This window comes from Peromyscus californicus, unplaced genomic scaffold, assembly GCF_007827085.1.
Source record: "Peromyscus californicus insignis strain IS unplaced genomic scaffold, ASM782708v3 Scaffold_8__1_contigs__length_139910024, whole genome shotgun sequence".
NCBI classification, from domain to species: domain Eukaryota; kingdom Metazoa; phylum Chordata; class Mammalia; order Rodentia; family Cricetidae; genus Peromyscus; species Peromyscus californicus.
In genome coordinates, this window is record NW_026294606.1 from 126,519,494 (window position 1) to 126,535,358 (window position 15,865).

The following is a 15,865-nucleotide window of genomic DNA, read 5'->3' on the forward strand; positions in this document are numbered from 1 at the left end:
GAGGCAGAGCCAGGTGGATCTCTGTGAGTCTACAGAGTGAGATCCAGGACAGGCACCAAAACTACACAGAGAAACCCTGTCTTGAAAAACCAAAAAGAAAAAAAAAATTCAATGTCTTTAAGGGATTAGTTTTCATTTTCCTATTGCTTTATGTTGTATTGTCATATTACATCTGCACTTATAAGTGGGAAAATTGACCAACAAATACGTTCCTGTAACCAGTAGAGGTAATTGCTTTCATCTAAAGAATATACTAATGCTTATGAAGTTTTTATTACTAAGTTACACATTCAGAACTTTATGTGTGCTATTTTATTTTTCTAGTCTTTACCAAAAATATGTGACCTCGTATAGCCCATTTTATAGCTGTATAATAAAGCGTATTTGCACACAGTAACCAAAGCTGAAAAACAGTCTATATCTCTATAGGTGAGTGAATCAATACATGTATATATGTAAATATATATATACACATATAGACATACATGCATATACATATACACACACATACAGTCTTTAAAAAGAGGGAAATTCTGACAAATGCTTTCATACAGATGAACTTTGGACATAACTATTGGTGAAATTATTAAGGCCACTCCACGTAGTTAAAAGGAGATTTATTTAATGGCGTAACTTACAAATTAAGGGATAGGTAGGTCGCGGGGTCTGGGGAAGGTGTATCACAGTCCAGCGGTGTTCTCTGGAGCTCTGCTTGGTCCACCTCCACTATCCAGGGTCCCTGGACCGAGAGAGCGCCCGCCAATCCAGATCTCGGGTCCCCAGGCGCCTCCCTTGGCCCCGCCTTGTAGGCGTGACAGTTGCCGAAGTCTCAATGGGGGTTGGAACTTCCAGATCAAAGCTAGAATGGCTGCCCACTACACATAACTCTAAATGAAATAAGCCAGACACAATAGGAAAAATACTGTAATTCCATGTATATAAGGTACCTGTAGTAGTAAAATTGCTTATCTGAGGGACATTGGAATATATGGGAGTGTTGCTAACTTCAGTGGGCTTAGTTTCCATTTGGAAAGATGAAAATGTTTTGGAGATGGAAGGTGATGATTACTGTACAGTGCACTGTGTGTAGTAAATCTTACTGTTATAAAATTGTGCTAGGAATGGAGAGATGCTCAGCAGTTACAAGCATTCACTCTTGCTGGAGACCCAAGTTCAGTACCCTTGTTGGGTAGCTCACAGCTGACCTAAACGCCAGCTCTCTGTGATCCTACATACTGTCCTGGTTTCTGTGGGCACTCACTTGCACATGCCCCAATACAGAGATATACATACATATATAGATACATACAATTAAAAATGACAAATCTTAAAAGTCCTATATCATTACTTTTAAGTTGACCTTGAGCTTTTGCATTTAGATGCAAAGAACATATATATATATATATAATGTATATACACATATACATATATACATTGTATATATACATATTTACATACATATATACATATATGGAGACTGATTTACTTGGAGGACTAGCCAATGTGTAGTAAATTTCATTGAGTTTGAGTCTAGGGATGTGGCTCAATTGGAGTTCTGCCTAGCATATGTGAAGCCCTCAGGTTGTAGCCACAGAATCATATAAACCAGGACAGAGTAGCATGTGCTTGTAATCCCAGCACTAGGGACATAGAGATGGGAAGATCAGAAGTTCAGGGCCATCCTCAGCTACAAAGTGAGTTCAAGGCTAGCCTGGGCTACGTCAGACTCTGACACAAGAAAAAACGTTTTTCATTCATTTGGAATCTTTTTTAGCCTTGTTTTGTTTTTTTTGGTCTTTCTTTTCTTTTTCTTTTTTAACAGGGTTTTACTCTGTAGCTGGGGCTGGCCTTGAACTTGTAATCTTCAACCTCCTGGATGCTGAGGTTATAGACATGAGCTATCATGCCTAGTTTAAGTCTAAATTCTTAAATGCTAATTTCCTTTCTACTTCTGGAAAAAACATTTTATGCTAATGTTTCTCCTATATAAATTAATGTTTCTTTAAAGTTAAGACACTTGTTTTCTTTGAAATTCATTTATAATTAAAATAAGTATTTTGATTAGAAAATTAATGATGTGTATGTGTGTTATTATGTGCATGTGAATGCAGGTGCCTATGGAGGCCAGAGGTGTTGGGTTCCCTGGAGCCGGTTATAATTGTTTGTGAGCCACCTAGTATGTGGGGACTAAGAATTGAACTCAGGTCTTCTGCAGGAGCACTGAGCACTCTTAACTACTGGGCTATCCGTTCAGCCCCTTGTTTATGATTTTGGAAAAGAAACAGTTGTGGGAAAACTCATTTTACTAGTTTATTAGCAAAAACAGTACGAAGAGGTGGATGACATTGCTCATTACTCAGTTTTTTTTCTTTATTCAAAGTCAAGACAAAGTTTTTAATCCAAAATTAAACCAAGACAAAGCCTTTAGGTTTTATAAACCAATGTATTTCAGAAGTGGGTTTTTTTTTTCTGTTTAATCTGAAGTTTTTTGATTGTCTTAGATTTGAAACATGAAATTTTACTTTCATGTTTATGTGTAAATCCTTCTACCTTTTCTAATTCATTATGTAGAGGTGCTTTTCCTCTAGTCAGCTTAAAATTTTTAAATGAAATTTATATAAAGTAAACAAGTCTGTGGCTTTTGATACATTCCCTTTTGTTCCAAAATATTTTCATTACCTCAAAAGAAAGTTTTGTACTCATTAATTGGTGATTTGCTTACCTTTCCTCCTTTAAATTAGTAGATCTGTTTAAGGTATTTCATATGAATGGAATCTTACAGCATGCATTTATTTATCATTTGGTATAATGTTTTCTAGGTTTATTAAAAAATATGCATGTTTCAATACTAGAGACCTTACTATGGCTTAACAATAGCCTATTGTGCATATTTACTGCTTATCCATTACTCTGGTTAGTTATATTTTAAATCAGATGTGTGATCAGAAAGGTCTAGAATCAGCTAATCTGTGTAGTGAACATTTATGAAACACACATTGTATACTGAATCTCAAACACATGATTATATATAATTACATGTTAGGCATGCTGTGGTGGTAATGTAAATATGGTGTTATTTAACATGAAATATTGGTTAATTCTACTTGACAGGGAGAATGAGTTCACTTTGCAAGCAGTTTTGCTGATGGCATGGAGGAATAGATTTACTTTGTTCTTTTGCTGTTTATCTGTGTTTTTGAAGTAGGTATTTGAGGAGACTATCTTTACCATTTTCTATTGTAAGTAACTAACAGTTTCAGCTATTTTATTCCAAGTTGTTTGGTTTTTGTTAAGAGGGAGGGGGGATGTGTTCTCCCCCCCCCCACCTGAGGACTGAACCCAGGGCCTTGAGCTTGCTAGGCAAACAAACAGTCTACCACTGAGCTAAATCCCCAACCCCAGGGATGTGTTCTTATAAACTTATTTCTTGATGTAAAAGTAGTTAAAATGTAGATGAAAGTAGTTGAGAGGGAAAGAGTAGTTCTTAAAATTTTGGATTGTACTAGACTTATTATAAGAAATAGCTTGGGTAAACAGCTATGTTCCAGTTGAGTTTAGAGCACTATTAGCAGAACATAGTCATAAATTACCACCATGAGTTTTTTTGATGCCAGATAATTTTTATTTTGGGTTTTTTTTTGGTCATTTTGGGACAGGGTCTCACCATGCAGCACTTGCTGTCCTGATACTCACTATGTAGACCAGGCTGGCCTCGAACTCACTGAGATCCACCTGCCTCTGCCTCCCGAGTGCTGGGGTTAAAGGTGTGTGTCACCACACTGGGCTGAGGCCAGAATTTTGGGTCAGTTCAACTGACAAATTAGATAGAGAGCTAGAATGAACCTTATGTAAAGATTTTGGAAAAGGACTATGACAAGAACTACAGAAATAACTTTTTATTTTTTATTTTTTTGACTAGGAGAAAGTGCTTATGAGCCACTAATGGAAGTATTTTTAAATGTTCATTTCAGCCTACAACACAGCAGTCACCCCAGGATGAGCAGGAAAAACTCTTGGATGAAGCCATCCAGGCTGTGAAAGTTCAATCATTCCAGATGAAAAGATGCCTGGTAAGAGTGAAAATGGGAGAGATACAACGGTATACTGCAGATTCCTAAGCAAGCATCTCCATTTCTAAAATTAAGTATCACTACTGCTTTTTGGTCCATCTAATCACCACCAGTAACTGTCTCAAATTCATCTGTGCTTAGCATTGTACATACTTTTAAACAGAGAGCCCTGTTTCTCCAAATTGTGTGCATACCTAGTGACTGTAAACTCAGGGGAGGGAGAGATCCTGACTTTTAGTTACACCTTGCCACATTAGCATCTAATCCAAATATCTGATCCTCTTCGGTTTTGTACCTTAGACTTGAGGAAAACTTAACATATAATGGGTGTTCAGTAAATACTTCATGAGTGAATGTATTTGAATGCCTCAATTTGAATTATTCAATTATGGTTTTTTTTGCCTGAGTAGCCTGAGAACTTTTGAATATGTACTTTTATTGTAGGAACTAGCTTAAAAACTATACTTAAAGATACATGTGGTGGTGTTGACTCTGGAAGCAGAAGAGGAACAAGAACTTGAAGCCACTTCTGGTTTACATATGAGATCCTTAAAACATGAAGACAGAAATTACACAACCTGTTTATAGGTTTTTATAGTCTAAAGATAGGAATACTCTGCATAGATCCTGTGTGATAATGATTAAAGAATTGAACCAAATAGTCAGGTACTTTAAGCTATAAATTGTTAGAGTGATACTTTAAAGTGTCTTATGTTTTCCATGGATGTATATGGTATGTGTGTATTTGTGCATGTGTATGAAGTCCAGAGATTGATGCCAGCTGTTATCTTCAGTTGCTCTCCATCTCATTGACAATTTCAATTTCACACATATATACACTAAACTTAGTTTTGGTTATTTTTGTGACCCATTACCCATTCTCATCCTACCTTCTCGCCCACTGAAATCTTTCTTTCTCTTCTATTTTGGTGTCCTTTTTTTTTTTGACCCACTGAGTTTAATTATGTAGATTTGCCTGACTGTGAGTGTGGGGTTGTATCCCAGAACATGAGCAACTTGTCAGCTACACTACTGAAGAAAATGGTATACTCTCCCAGGACCCATTAAAAACCCAAGGTCCCTCAGTGAGCAGTGGAACATTATGAGCCCTTCCCCGTATGGGGTGAAACAGACAGATCCAATATTTCACAGGTATCCACAACTGCAATGAGTGTAATGGCCATATCAGGGTCACAAGACAACAGTTTTAGCACTCCTCGCCAACTTCTGGCTCTTACATTCTTTTCACCCTCTTTTGAGATGTTCTGTGAGCCTTGGGGACAGGGTGGAGCACTCCACAGTCACTTTGGCCAGTTGTGAGTCTCTGTATTAACCTCCCTCACCATTAAATGAAGTTTCTCTGATGAAGGTAGAGAGCTGTATTAATCTGTTAAGTATATATATATATATATATATATATATATATATATATATATATATATATATATTTGATTATGTTGAGCAAAATAGTAGTAGTAGGTTTTCCTTAAGAACCTGTGCCCTTCCAGCTGGCTTATTTCTTTAAGATTTATTTTTTTATGTGTATGAGTGCTTTATCTGCCTGTATGTATATGTACCTGTGTGTACCTGGTGCTTGTGGAGATGAGAAGAGCATATCTGATCCCCTGAAACTGGAGTTACAGATGATTGTGAGCTGCCATGTAGGTGCTAGGGACTGAACCCAGGTTCTGTACAAGCACAGTGCTCATAACAGCTACAGTCATGAGTTCTCGAGGTTATAGTATTGTGGAGAGGGCCTTAAATTCAATTAAGAAGTGTTTAGTTACACCTATAGCATTCATGGTTTCTCTTATGCCAGTGGGCACATCTTGCCAGAATAGTTGTTATCGTAGCTTCAAAGGTTTCCATCTGGGTAAGACTGTTGATGACTTTCTTCTAGTATCACACCCTCTGGTACTAGGAAAGGTTGAGAGCAAGCTTTCTGTTCAGGTATAGCTTGGTTTTCCCAAGTACTGCAATGGGAGTGTGTGGTCTCTTCAGCAGTAGGGTCTTATCATCAAGTTCTGGTGGGAAAAACACAAACAATGGTAATAGCTTATATTGTTTTGGGGGCATCTGGGACCTCCCTGACCAACATTCATAGGAAGATCTCCTATACCTAGCTTAGGATTTTTGTTTAGTAATCTGTGGCTTCTGGGAGGAGCATTATCTCCTCGTGTAGTATACCTCAGTTAAACTCTTCATAAAAACTACATACTCTTAGCCGGGCGGTGGTGGCTCACACCTTTAATCCCAGCACTCGGGAGGCAGAGCCCGGTGGAGCTCTGTGAGTTCAAGGCCAGCCTGGTCTATAGAGCGAGATCCAGAACAGGCACCAAAACTACACAGAGAAAGCCTGTCTGGAAAAACCAAAAACCAACCAACCAAACACCAAAACCAAAATACCCCCTACATATTCTTAAATAAGCTTATAAATAATAGGTTACCATGTGACTTCTCCATACATCCTTAGTGTTAGCTATTCCTCTATTACTTCCTTCTTCACCCTTCCCTCCTGTCCCATCCCTTTCCTCAGTGGTTCTCAACCTGTGGGTCACAACTCTTTGGGGATTGAACAACCTTTTCATGGGGGTTTTCTAAGACCATCAGAAAACACAGATATTTACATTATGATTCATAACAGTCGCAAAATTACAGTTATGTAGTAGTAACAAAAATAATTTTATGGTTGGGGGGGGTCACCGCAACATGAGGAACTGTTTTAAAAGGTTGCAGCATTAGGAAGGTTGAGAACTACTGCCTTATATAAATCTTCCCTACCCCCATTATTCTCTTTATACTTTCATATCTCTTTGTTCTACTGTTCCCCTTTCCTTAAGGCCTTTCTGCCTTCTACTCCCTTCACTCCCCACTCACCACCACCATAAAGCCCCTTTCTAATTTCTTAGCTTCTATAGGTATTCCTAGTTAACACATAAATCTAAAGATTCAAATCTAGGATCCACATATGAGAAATAACATGCAATGTTTTTGTCTTTCTGGGTGTTGTTACCTTTTTCAGCATGATTTATTTTTTTCCAGTTCCATCTATTTACCTGCAAACTTCATCCTTCTTTACATAAGCTGAATAAAATTCTACTGTGCATATATGTGCCACATTTTCATTATCCGCTCATCAGAAAGGAAATAGAGCTAAGTGGAGACCAGCTTTGGCAGGAGTCTCAGCAAGCTTTATGAACTTACAGGGTGATCTGGTGTAGGGGCTGAAGTTTTGGGCCTATCTATATGTCTAATTATTTTTGTGTATGGGCATTTTGCCTGCATGTATATTTATTTGTGTGCCACATGTGTACCTGGTGCCCTCGGAGGCCAGAAGAGGATGTGGGATTTTCTAGAACTGGAATTATAGACATTTGTGAGCTGTCATGTGGATACTGGGAATTGAACCTTGGGAGAGCAGCAAGTGTTCTTAACTTCTGAGCCATTCCTCTAGCCCTTTGTTCCCTTCTTGACCTCAGAGTATGCTACTGGCAGTGGGATTCTAAGTCTCCATACTTTTTCTGATCTCAGAGTATAACCAGTAACGGGAACATAAGTCCTGGCACCATCTGTGTCCTTAGGTCATGACTGGCAGTGAGTTCCTAAGTCTTTGCACACTACCTGGCTTCAGATTATGACAGCTGCTGGGACCCTATGTCTTGATTTTCCTCTCTGATCTCAGAGTGTGACCGACAGCAGCAGGGTCCTAAGTACCAGTGGCCCTTCCTCACCTCTCTTTCCGTCTTACTTTTTGAGGTGTAGTCTCTAACTGATGCTGGAGCTCAATTCATTAGGCTAGACTGCCTGTGAGCTCCAGAGATCTGCTGTGTCTTCCTCCTTAGGGTGGATTACAGATGTGGGCTGCCATACCAGCTTTCACCTGGGTGATGGGGACCCAAATGCAGGCCCTTACATTTGCACAGGAAGCGCTGTACTCTCTGAGCTATCTCCCTGGCCCTGTTTCTTATGTGTTCTAAAGCTCAATATTCTCTTATGTCTTACTGTTTTGGCTTTCTTATGGGTAAATTCAGAAAGAAAAGTAAATGTCTTGGAATAGAAAATGGGTTTTCTCTTGCTTGTTTCCCTTTCTGAGCATGGATAATGTTTCTTACTGTGTCTCAAAAACTGTATCTGTGAGTGAAGTGGGGCGGCATATGGTGGTTATTAAAGCTTTGAAGAACACAAAGACTTACTTACATGGATAGTCACTACAGAAGCTGCAAAGAGCCTGAAGTTCTGTGACAAAGCCATTGTTAGGATACTTATCTTGCTGAAGAAACTTAGCAACTCTATGAAACATACAGTCTTAGTTATGGAAGCCTTGTAAGCTTTGGGGCCCTGGTGAGGAATTGGTGTTTTTTTTTTCTTTTCTTTTTTCTTTTTCAGTAAGGAGAGACTTGTGAAGTTGATTTTTATGTGACTAAAATAAGTGCGGTAGACTCTTAAAACTATGTAACAGATCTTTGGTTAAATAGAACCAAGATAAATGTTTAGTTAAATTAAGCATTCTCATCAATTCTCTTACTATTTCTGTAGGACAAAAACAAGCTGATGGATGCTCTGAAACATGCCTCTAATATGCTTGGAGAACTTCGGACTTCTATGTTGTCACCAAAGAGTTACTATGAACTTTGTATCTTTTGAATGTTGAAGGATAAATACTTGGACCATATTTGTTTCTTGATAAGGCCAATTCTGTTGTAGTTGCTGGATTTTTTTTTTTTTAAAGTAGAACCAATACAGATTTATTAAGGAAAAGTGAGAGAAGAACTCTTGAGAGTGGGAAGGCCTCCAAGGAAGAATACCCTATAGTTTTAATTTATTTTTTAAGATTTATTTTCCTTTTTACGTATGACTGTTTTGACTGCATGTGTGTATGTATCTGCACCACACTCATGACTAGTGCCTGCATAGGCCAGAAGAAGCATCAGATCCCCTGGAACTGGAGTCACAGATGGTTATAAACCACTGTGTGAATACTGGAACTCGAACCCAGGACCTCTAGAGGAGCAACCAGGGCTGCTGTTTTTGCTCCTCCTCTTCTTTTTAAAAACGGTTTCTTATTTCTTAGCCCAGCCTAACCTCAAACTCAAAGCAGTCCTCCTGCCTCAACCTCCTGGAGTCAATTATTCTATTACTTTTTAGACAAAATAGTCCTCCTCCAGGCAGATACTCTAAATGAGAAAAGGAAAAGTTGCTTTCAGAGTACCATTTTTTTATAAGCATTAATCTCTCCCCAACTTTTTTTTTTTCCAGTGTTGCCTGTTGACCTTACTATTAGGCAGGCAGCCTTCCAATTGAACTCAATCCATCCCTATATGCTTAAGTTTCTCTAAATAGATTGCTCTTATATCTCAATTTTTGAAAAATATTGAGGCTATTAATTGTTTTCTGGATTTTGTTGTTTGTTGTTAGTTTTGAGGTAAGCTCTTGCTGTGTAGCCTTGCTTGGCCTCTTAACTCACAGTGATCCTCCTGCATCTGCCTGTTGTGTGCTGGGATTACAGATGCATGCCACCATGCCTGGCAGTGCCCCTGCTGCCCCCTTTTTAAGGTGATGAGACTGGTCTTTGAGACTATTTGCCAATATGAGACTATTTGCCAATATGTATGTATGTGCATCACATGCATACTAGTGCCCAGGGTGGTCCGAAGAGGGTATTCGATTCCCTGGAACTGGAGTTAGGTATGGTGTGAGCCATCATGTGGGTACTGGGAATTGAACCCAGTCCTCTGCAAGAGCAGCAGGTGTCTTAAGCTGCTGAACCATCTCTACAGCCCAGCAAATCTTTATTTTAAAGTAATAAAAGCCAACTGAAATTCTATCTTCCTTTTAAACATTTACTCTTATTGGAAGCCTGAACGTAAAATACCTTCCCAGTGGGTTTTCTTTTGAACTTGTGATCCTGTAGCTGTAACCTCATGAGTAGCTGGGATTATAGGCATGTACCTCGATGCCAGGAGTCCAGAAGTGTGTGCATTTTACTGTGTTTAACAGTGGTGGAAATTGAACACAATTTCTTCCTTGTGAGAGGTAAATGTTAGCACTGCTGAGCTACATCATTAGCCCTGCCCAATAGTTTTAATAATTCCGACAAGTAGTTGTGGAGTTGTTTTTTATTGATTTACCTTTATTCTTAATCCTTAATATAATTAAAAGATATGGCTATTTCTGATGAACTGCACTACTTGGAGGTCTATCTGACTGATGAGTTTGCTAAAGGAAGAAAAGTGGCAGATCTCTATGAACTTGTACAGTATGCTGGAAACATTATTCCAAGGCTGTAAGTAATTAAGGTCTTTTATATCTACACTTTTGAGGCTTTGTGTTGGGCAGTATAGTAGTCAGTGAAGTCTCATCTGACGAACAGTTACTGTTGAATACTCATCTTTGCATTTCTTGCCTTAAGTAGTATCTTTTTTTCTTTTTGGAAATCTGTCTTTTTTTAGACAGCATCTCATTACCTTGAATTCATGATCCTTCTGGCTCAGTCTCCCAGATGCTGGGAATATAGGTGTGAAATACCATGACTAGCTAACATTGGCTTTATTAAAAAGACAGACATGATGGCATATGCTTGTAAATCCAGTGCTTGGAGGCAGAGGCATTGTTGGAAGTTGAAAGGCAGCCTGGTTTACATAGCAAGTATCCAAGTCTGCTGGAGCTACATAGTGGGAAAGAGCGGGTGTGTGTATGGGAGAATCAAAAAGGAAAAAGAAAATCAGTAGTAGTTCTCACAAGCAACCATGGTTACCATAGTCTAAGAATATCAAATAGGAAAATCCTCGAAGTAATTTAGTTTAAAATTGTGCACTATTGTAAGTAGCTTGCTAAAACTTTTCATTGTTCCCTTGGGGGTGCGAATCATCCTTTGTTGAGCACAGTGTAGGTTATCCACCCTTTAGTCACTTAGGAGCTATCTTGTTGGAACAACTGTGCTGCTGAGCTAGCCAGTGCTGCCTCAGCTTCACTCACCCTACTCCACTCTCAGTCCATAGTCATGTGTCATCTCACATCATTGCCAGAATGGTGTGTGCAGCATAGTAAGCTAGAGGAGGGGTATTCACTGAAGTTACCTGTTGTAATAAATGTACTGCATAGCTGTCGTGTTAGTCACTGTGGCTTGTCACCGTGACTAATAAAGTCATAAGTGTGTCTGTACAAGGGAAAATAATGATACATATTAGCTTCAGTTTCAGTTATCAACTAGGTATCTTGGGTTATATTCTTCATGGACTGACCAGTGGGATCAGTCGGTGATACTATTTTTTTTCAAATATTTTTAGTAGTTACATTAAAAGTCAGATGATTTTCTCTCCATAAACAGTACTGTTGAAGACAACATAGGTTCTGTCTTGATTATTTAATAATGTGTGTAGTATATTTATTTGGACAATCAAGTTTTCAAATATTGTCTCTAATCAATATGTTTTCTTACTTCTCCTAGTTATCTGTTGATCACAGTTGGAGTTGTATATGTCAAATCATTTCCTCAATCCAGGAAAGATATTTTGAAAGATTTGGTAGAAATGTGCCGTGGTGTGCAGCATCCACTGAGGGGTTTGTTTCTTCGAAATTATCTTCTTCAGTGTACTAGGAACATTTTACCCGATGAAGGAGAGCCAACAGAGTAAGTAATCTTGGTTTAGTTGTAGTGTTGTTGTTTTTTTTCCCCCATAATAAAATATCCAAAAATTGTAGAAAACTATACAGAAGTAAGAATATAGCATTTTTGTATCTAGATTTTCATTGAGATATAGAACTAATTCAGTATGTATGGTATGAGGCAAAATGTACTCATATTCAAATATAATCTGGAAAAAATCTTTGAGTTAGAACCTGCTTTTTTTTTTTTTTTTTTTTTTTTTTTTTTTTTTTTGGTTTTTCAAGACACAGTTTCTCTGTGTAGTTTTGGTGCCTGTCCTGGATCTTGCTCTGCGGTTGGCCTTGAACTCACAGGGATCTGCCTGACTCTGCCTTCCGAGTGCTGGGATTAAAGGTGTGCGCCACCACCGCCTGGCTAGAATCTGCTTTTTTTAATTTAATATTTATTTTGTCTTGACACAGGATTTTGCTATGTATCCTTGAGTAGCTGGTTCTCACTATGTAGCCCAGGCTGGTCTCTTAAGTGGTGGGATTATAGGCATCTAATATAGTTTATAATATTTACCCATTACATTATATAATCTTTGTAAGTATGACTTTTAAAGGTGTTAACTATTTAAAAATAATAATAATTTATGGAGACCTCTGTTTCTTTTGTGGTCTCTATTGTAGCATTAAAATCCATGACACTTTTTTCTCACAGCAATGGCAGATAGACAGCTAGGTGTAGTGAACTTTTTATGTGATGGGTCCCTGGATTGAAGAACCAATAAGTTCCTTTTATTTACAGTTTATCTGTTTTTTTAAATTTCTAAGACAAATCAGTAGTTTTTAGTGTCTGCTTCAGTCCCTTTAACAATATGTTACTGTGTGTGTAATGATGTGTGTGTGTGGGAATGTGCGCCATGGTGTGCGGATGGAGGTCAGAGAATAACTTTATGGGGTTGGTTCTTTCTTTTTACCTATAACATGAGTTCTGGGGAACCCAATGCAAACCACTAGGCTTGCATGACAAGTGCCTCTACCCTCTGAACCACCTCACACCCTTTCCGTTCTTTATTTGGAAATAGATTCTCACTATATAATACATGCTTGCCTTGAGCATGTAATCTTCTTGCCTTTGCCTCCCAAATGCCCATATTACAGGTATATGTCACCATGCCTAGGTTCATTTACTTTTAATAATAATAATAATAGTAATAATAATAATAATAAAAGCAATGTGTGACAGCAAATTAAAACCATACAGAAAAGATTTAGTGATATACAGAGAGGATGCTGCTATTTTTGCTTTATTATAAATTGAGTCTGGCCAGGCAGTGGTGGTACACGCCTTTAATACCAGCAATCAGGAGGCAGAGGCAGGTAGATCTCTGTGAGTTCAAGGCCAGCCTGGGTGACAGAGTGAGTTCCAGGAAAGGCGCAAAGCTACACAGAGAAACCCTGTCTTGAAAAACCAAAAATAAATAAATAAATAAATAGACTCTGAATTTTAAATATTAGGCAGTCAGTAAATATTTGAAAACGAAGTTCCCTATCTTGGAAAATGTAGGAAAATAAGGTTATGGTGTCTTTCTTCATAAAGCTTGTATTTCATTTGAAGCCAAAATATTCAACAATAAAATGGCAGTTATTAGTATACCCTAAATGTCAAATTGTGGGGTCTTTTTGTGTTTTATTTATTTTTATTTATATTTTTAACCAGTTAGCTTTTATTGGACATTGGTTCTGTCTGGGTGTGAGTTCTTTTGTTTCTTTTCCAATAGTTTTTCTGTGTAGCCTTGGGTGTCCTGGAACTCTGCAGACCAGGCTGGCCGCTAACTCAAGGAGATCCTCCTGCCTCTGCCTCCTAAGTGCTAGGATTAAAGACGTGCGCTGCCGCCGCAGCCGCCGCCACCCGCCACCACCACCACCACCACCCGCTGTAGTTGAATTCTCTATGGTGGGAGCTGAGAAGCAGTCATGTTCAGGAGTGCAGTGCCCTCCATACTGACCCCTCTTCAGTGGATTTATGTCACCACTCATGTTTGAGTTCTTTCTAAGAAATGCAGTAGCTAAAGAGTAACATAAGCTGCCAGCACCAAGTTAAGCCTTGTAATGCTCCCTTAAAAATATGGGATGCTCCATAGATTTGCTTGTCTTTGCAGGGGCCATGCTAACCTCTGTACTATGCTACTTTTAGAGTGTGCGCTGCCAAACTGAGCACATCTTTTTGTATTTTAGTGAGTGAGTTGCTGTAAGATCAAGTTCAACAAGCTCAGAATAGGGAGTCATGGAAAGTGATTTGTGCTCTTCAAATGTATTGTGTTCCCCTCCTAGTATTTATTTTTTATGCTAGAATCTGTTCTTGAAATTTAACACTAAGCCAATGAAATGAAGTTGAAATTGGCTTTTTGAAGCAGGAGTATTTGCAGGAATGAGGAAATGAATGGAGGAGTAGTAAATCGATCCTGGCATGTATAAAGCTTTTTTTCTCACTTTTTCTTGGCAGTGAGGAAACAACTGGTGATATCAGCGATTCCATGGATTTTGTACTACTCAACTTTGCAGAGATGAACAAACTCTGGGTGCGAATGCAACACCAAGGACATAGTCGAGACAGAGAAAAAAGAGAACGAGAGCGACAGGAACTGAGGATTTTAGTGGGGACAAATTTGGTGCGCCTCAGTCAGTTGGAAGGTGTAAATGTGGAACGTTACAAACAGGTCCTTACCTTTCTCCTTGTCACCTTTCCTTACAGTGTGCAGCAATATAAACTGAAATCTTATCTTAAGAATATTTTTGTTAAGTGTTAGATTGAAAAATATTTTTAACTGTTTTACTTAGAAAGACCTACTTAAAAGTACTACATGTATGGGTTGGAGATTCAGTATTGTCAAGGTAGCAGTTTTTCTTAAATCCAACTATAGATTTAATGCAATCTCAGTCATACCTACCTCTCTGTTTATTTGTTTTAAAAGTCAACAAACTAATTTTAAAATATGTGAGAAAGAGCAGAGAACCTCTAAGACCTATAGCAGTTTTGAAAGCATAGGACAAAGGACCTAAATGCCTTTTGACTGAAGTGTGGAGGTAGTTTGTGGTATTGACACATTCCAGTGGAGAGATCCATAGAAGAAAAGTGACAGAAGGGACAGACACAAGTCACTGAAGGGCAGTAAAGTAGGGATCAGCAAACTTTTCTAAACTTTAAAAATTCATGTGTGGATTTTTTACCTGCATGTATGTCTGTGTGCCTCATGTGTGTCTGTGCCCAAGGAAGCCAAAAGAGGGTGTCAAAACCCCTGGAACTGGAGTTAGAGATGGTTGAGAGTCACCATGTGGGTGCTGGGGATCAAACCCAGGTTCTCTGGAAGAGCAGTCAGTGATTTTAACAGCTCCCAGAAAGCTTTTCCTGTGAAAGGTTAGATAGTAAGTACTTTTGAGCTTTGAAAGTTATTAGTTATAAATAGTAAACTAGATGGCTATAGGCCAAAAGCAGCCAAAACATTTAAGAAAATGAGTAGGGCGGGGCTTGGTCTCATTGAAATTTTAGAGTATAGCTCAGTGGTATGGCTGTTATTTAACATGCTCAAGGTTCTGGATTTGGAGCCATAGCACCAAAAATACAAACAAAACCCCCAGAATATAGGCAGGCAGTTAGATTTGCCAATCCCTGGATTAGATAGTCCATTATAGATTTCACATATTGACCTCTTTTCTTTTTCTCTCTCCCTGTCCCCTGACAATCTTAAGTAGTCCAGACTGTCCTCCAGTCACTATGTGGTCAAGGATGGCGCTCCTAAGTGTACTTGAGTGTTGGGATTACCATCACATCTGGTCCCTGTGGTGCTGTGTTATCAAATCCAGGGATTTATGCATGCTAGAAATTCACTCTGCCAACTGATCTACATCTTTAGTCCTGCACTCCAGTTAACTTTTATGAAGGTTCAACAGCAGCCTTCTTATTATTTACTATTTACATATTGGTTTTTTTAAGGCAGGGTTGGTCTCTCTGTAGCCCTGGCTGTCCTGGAGCTTACTATGTAGACCAGGATGGCCTCAAACTCACAGAGATCTGCCTCCTGAGTGTTGGGATTAAAGGCATATGCTGCTATGACTGCCAGGACAACCTTCTTAATAAATGACTCTGGGCTGGGCGGTGGTGGCGCACGCCTTTAATCCCAGCACTCAGGAGGCAGAGCCAGGAG

General features: G+C 38.8%; 1 protein-coding gene across 1 annotated transcript in view; it reads left to right on the top strand.

Annotated features, from left to right (window-relative positions):
• The window catches only part of Vps35 (VPS35 retromer complex component), a 40,044-nt gene that overhangs the window by 2,080 nt on the left and 22,099 nt on the right, over positions 1-15,865 (top strand). The window contains exons 2-6 of the mRNA XM_052727687.1: positions 3,972-4,070; positions 8,607-8,703; positions 10,230-10,353; positions 11,518-11,700; positions 14,167-14,380. Of these exons, the coding sequence (XP_052583647.1) occupies positions 3,972-4,070; positions 8,607-8,703; positions 10,230-10,353; positions 11,518-11,700; positions 14,167-14,380 (717 nt within the window). The remainder of the gene's footprint in view (positions 1-3,971; positions 4,071-8,606; positions 8,704-10,229; positions 10,354-11,517; positions 11,701-14,166; positions 14,381-15,865) is intronic.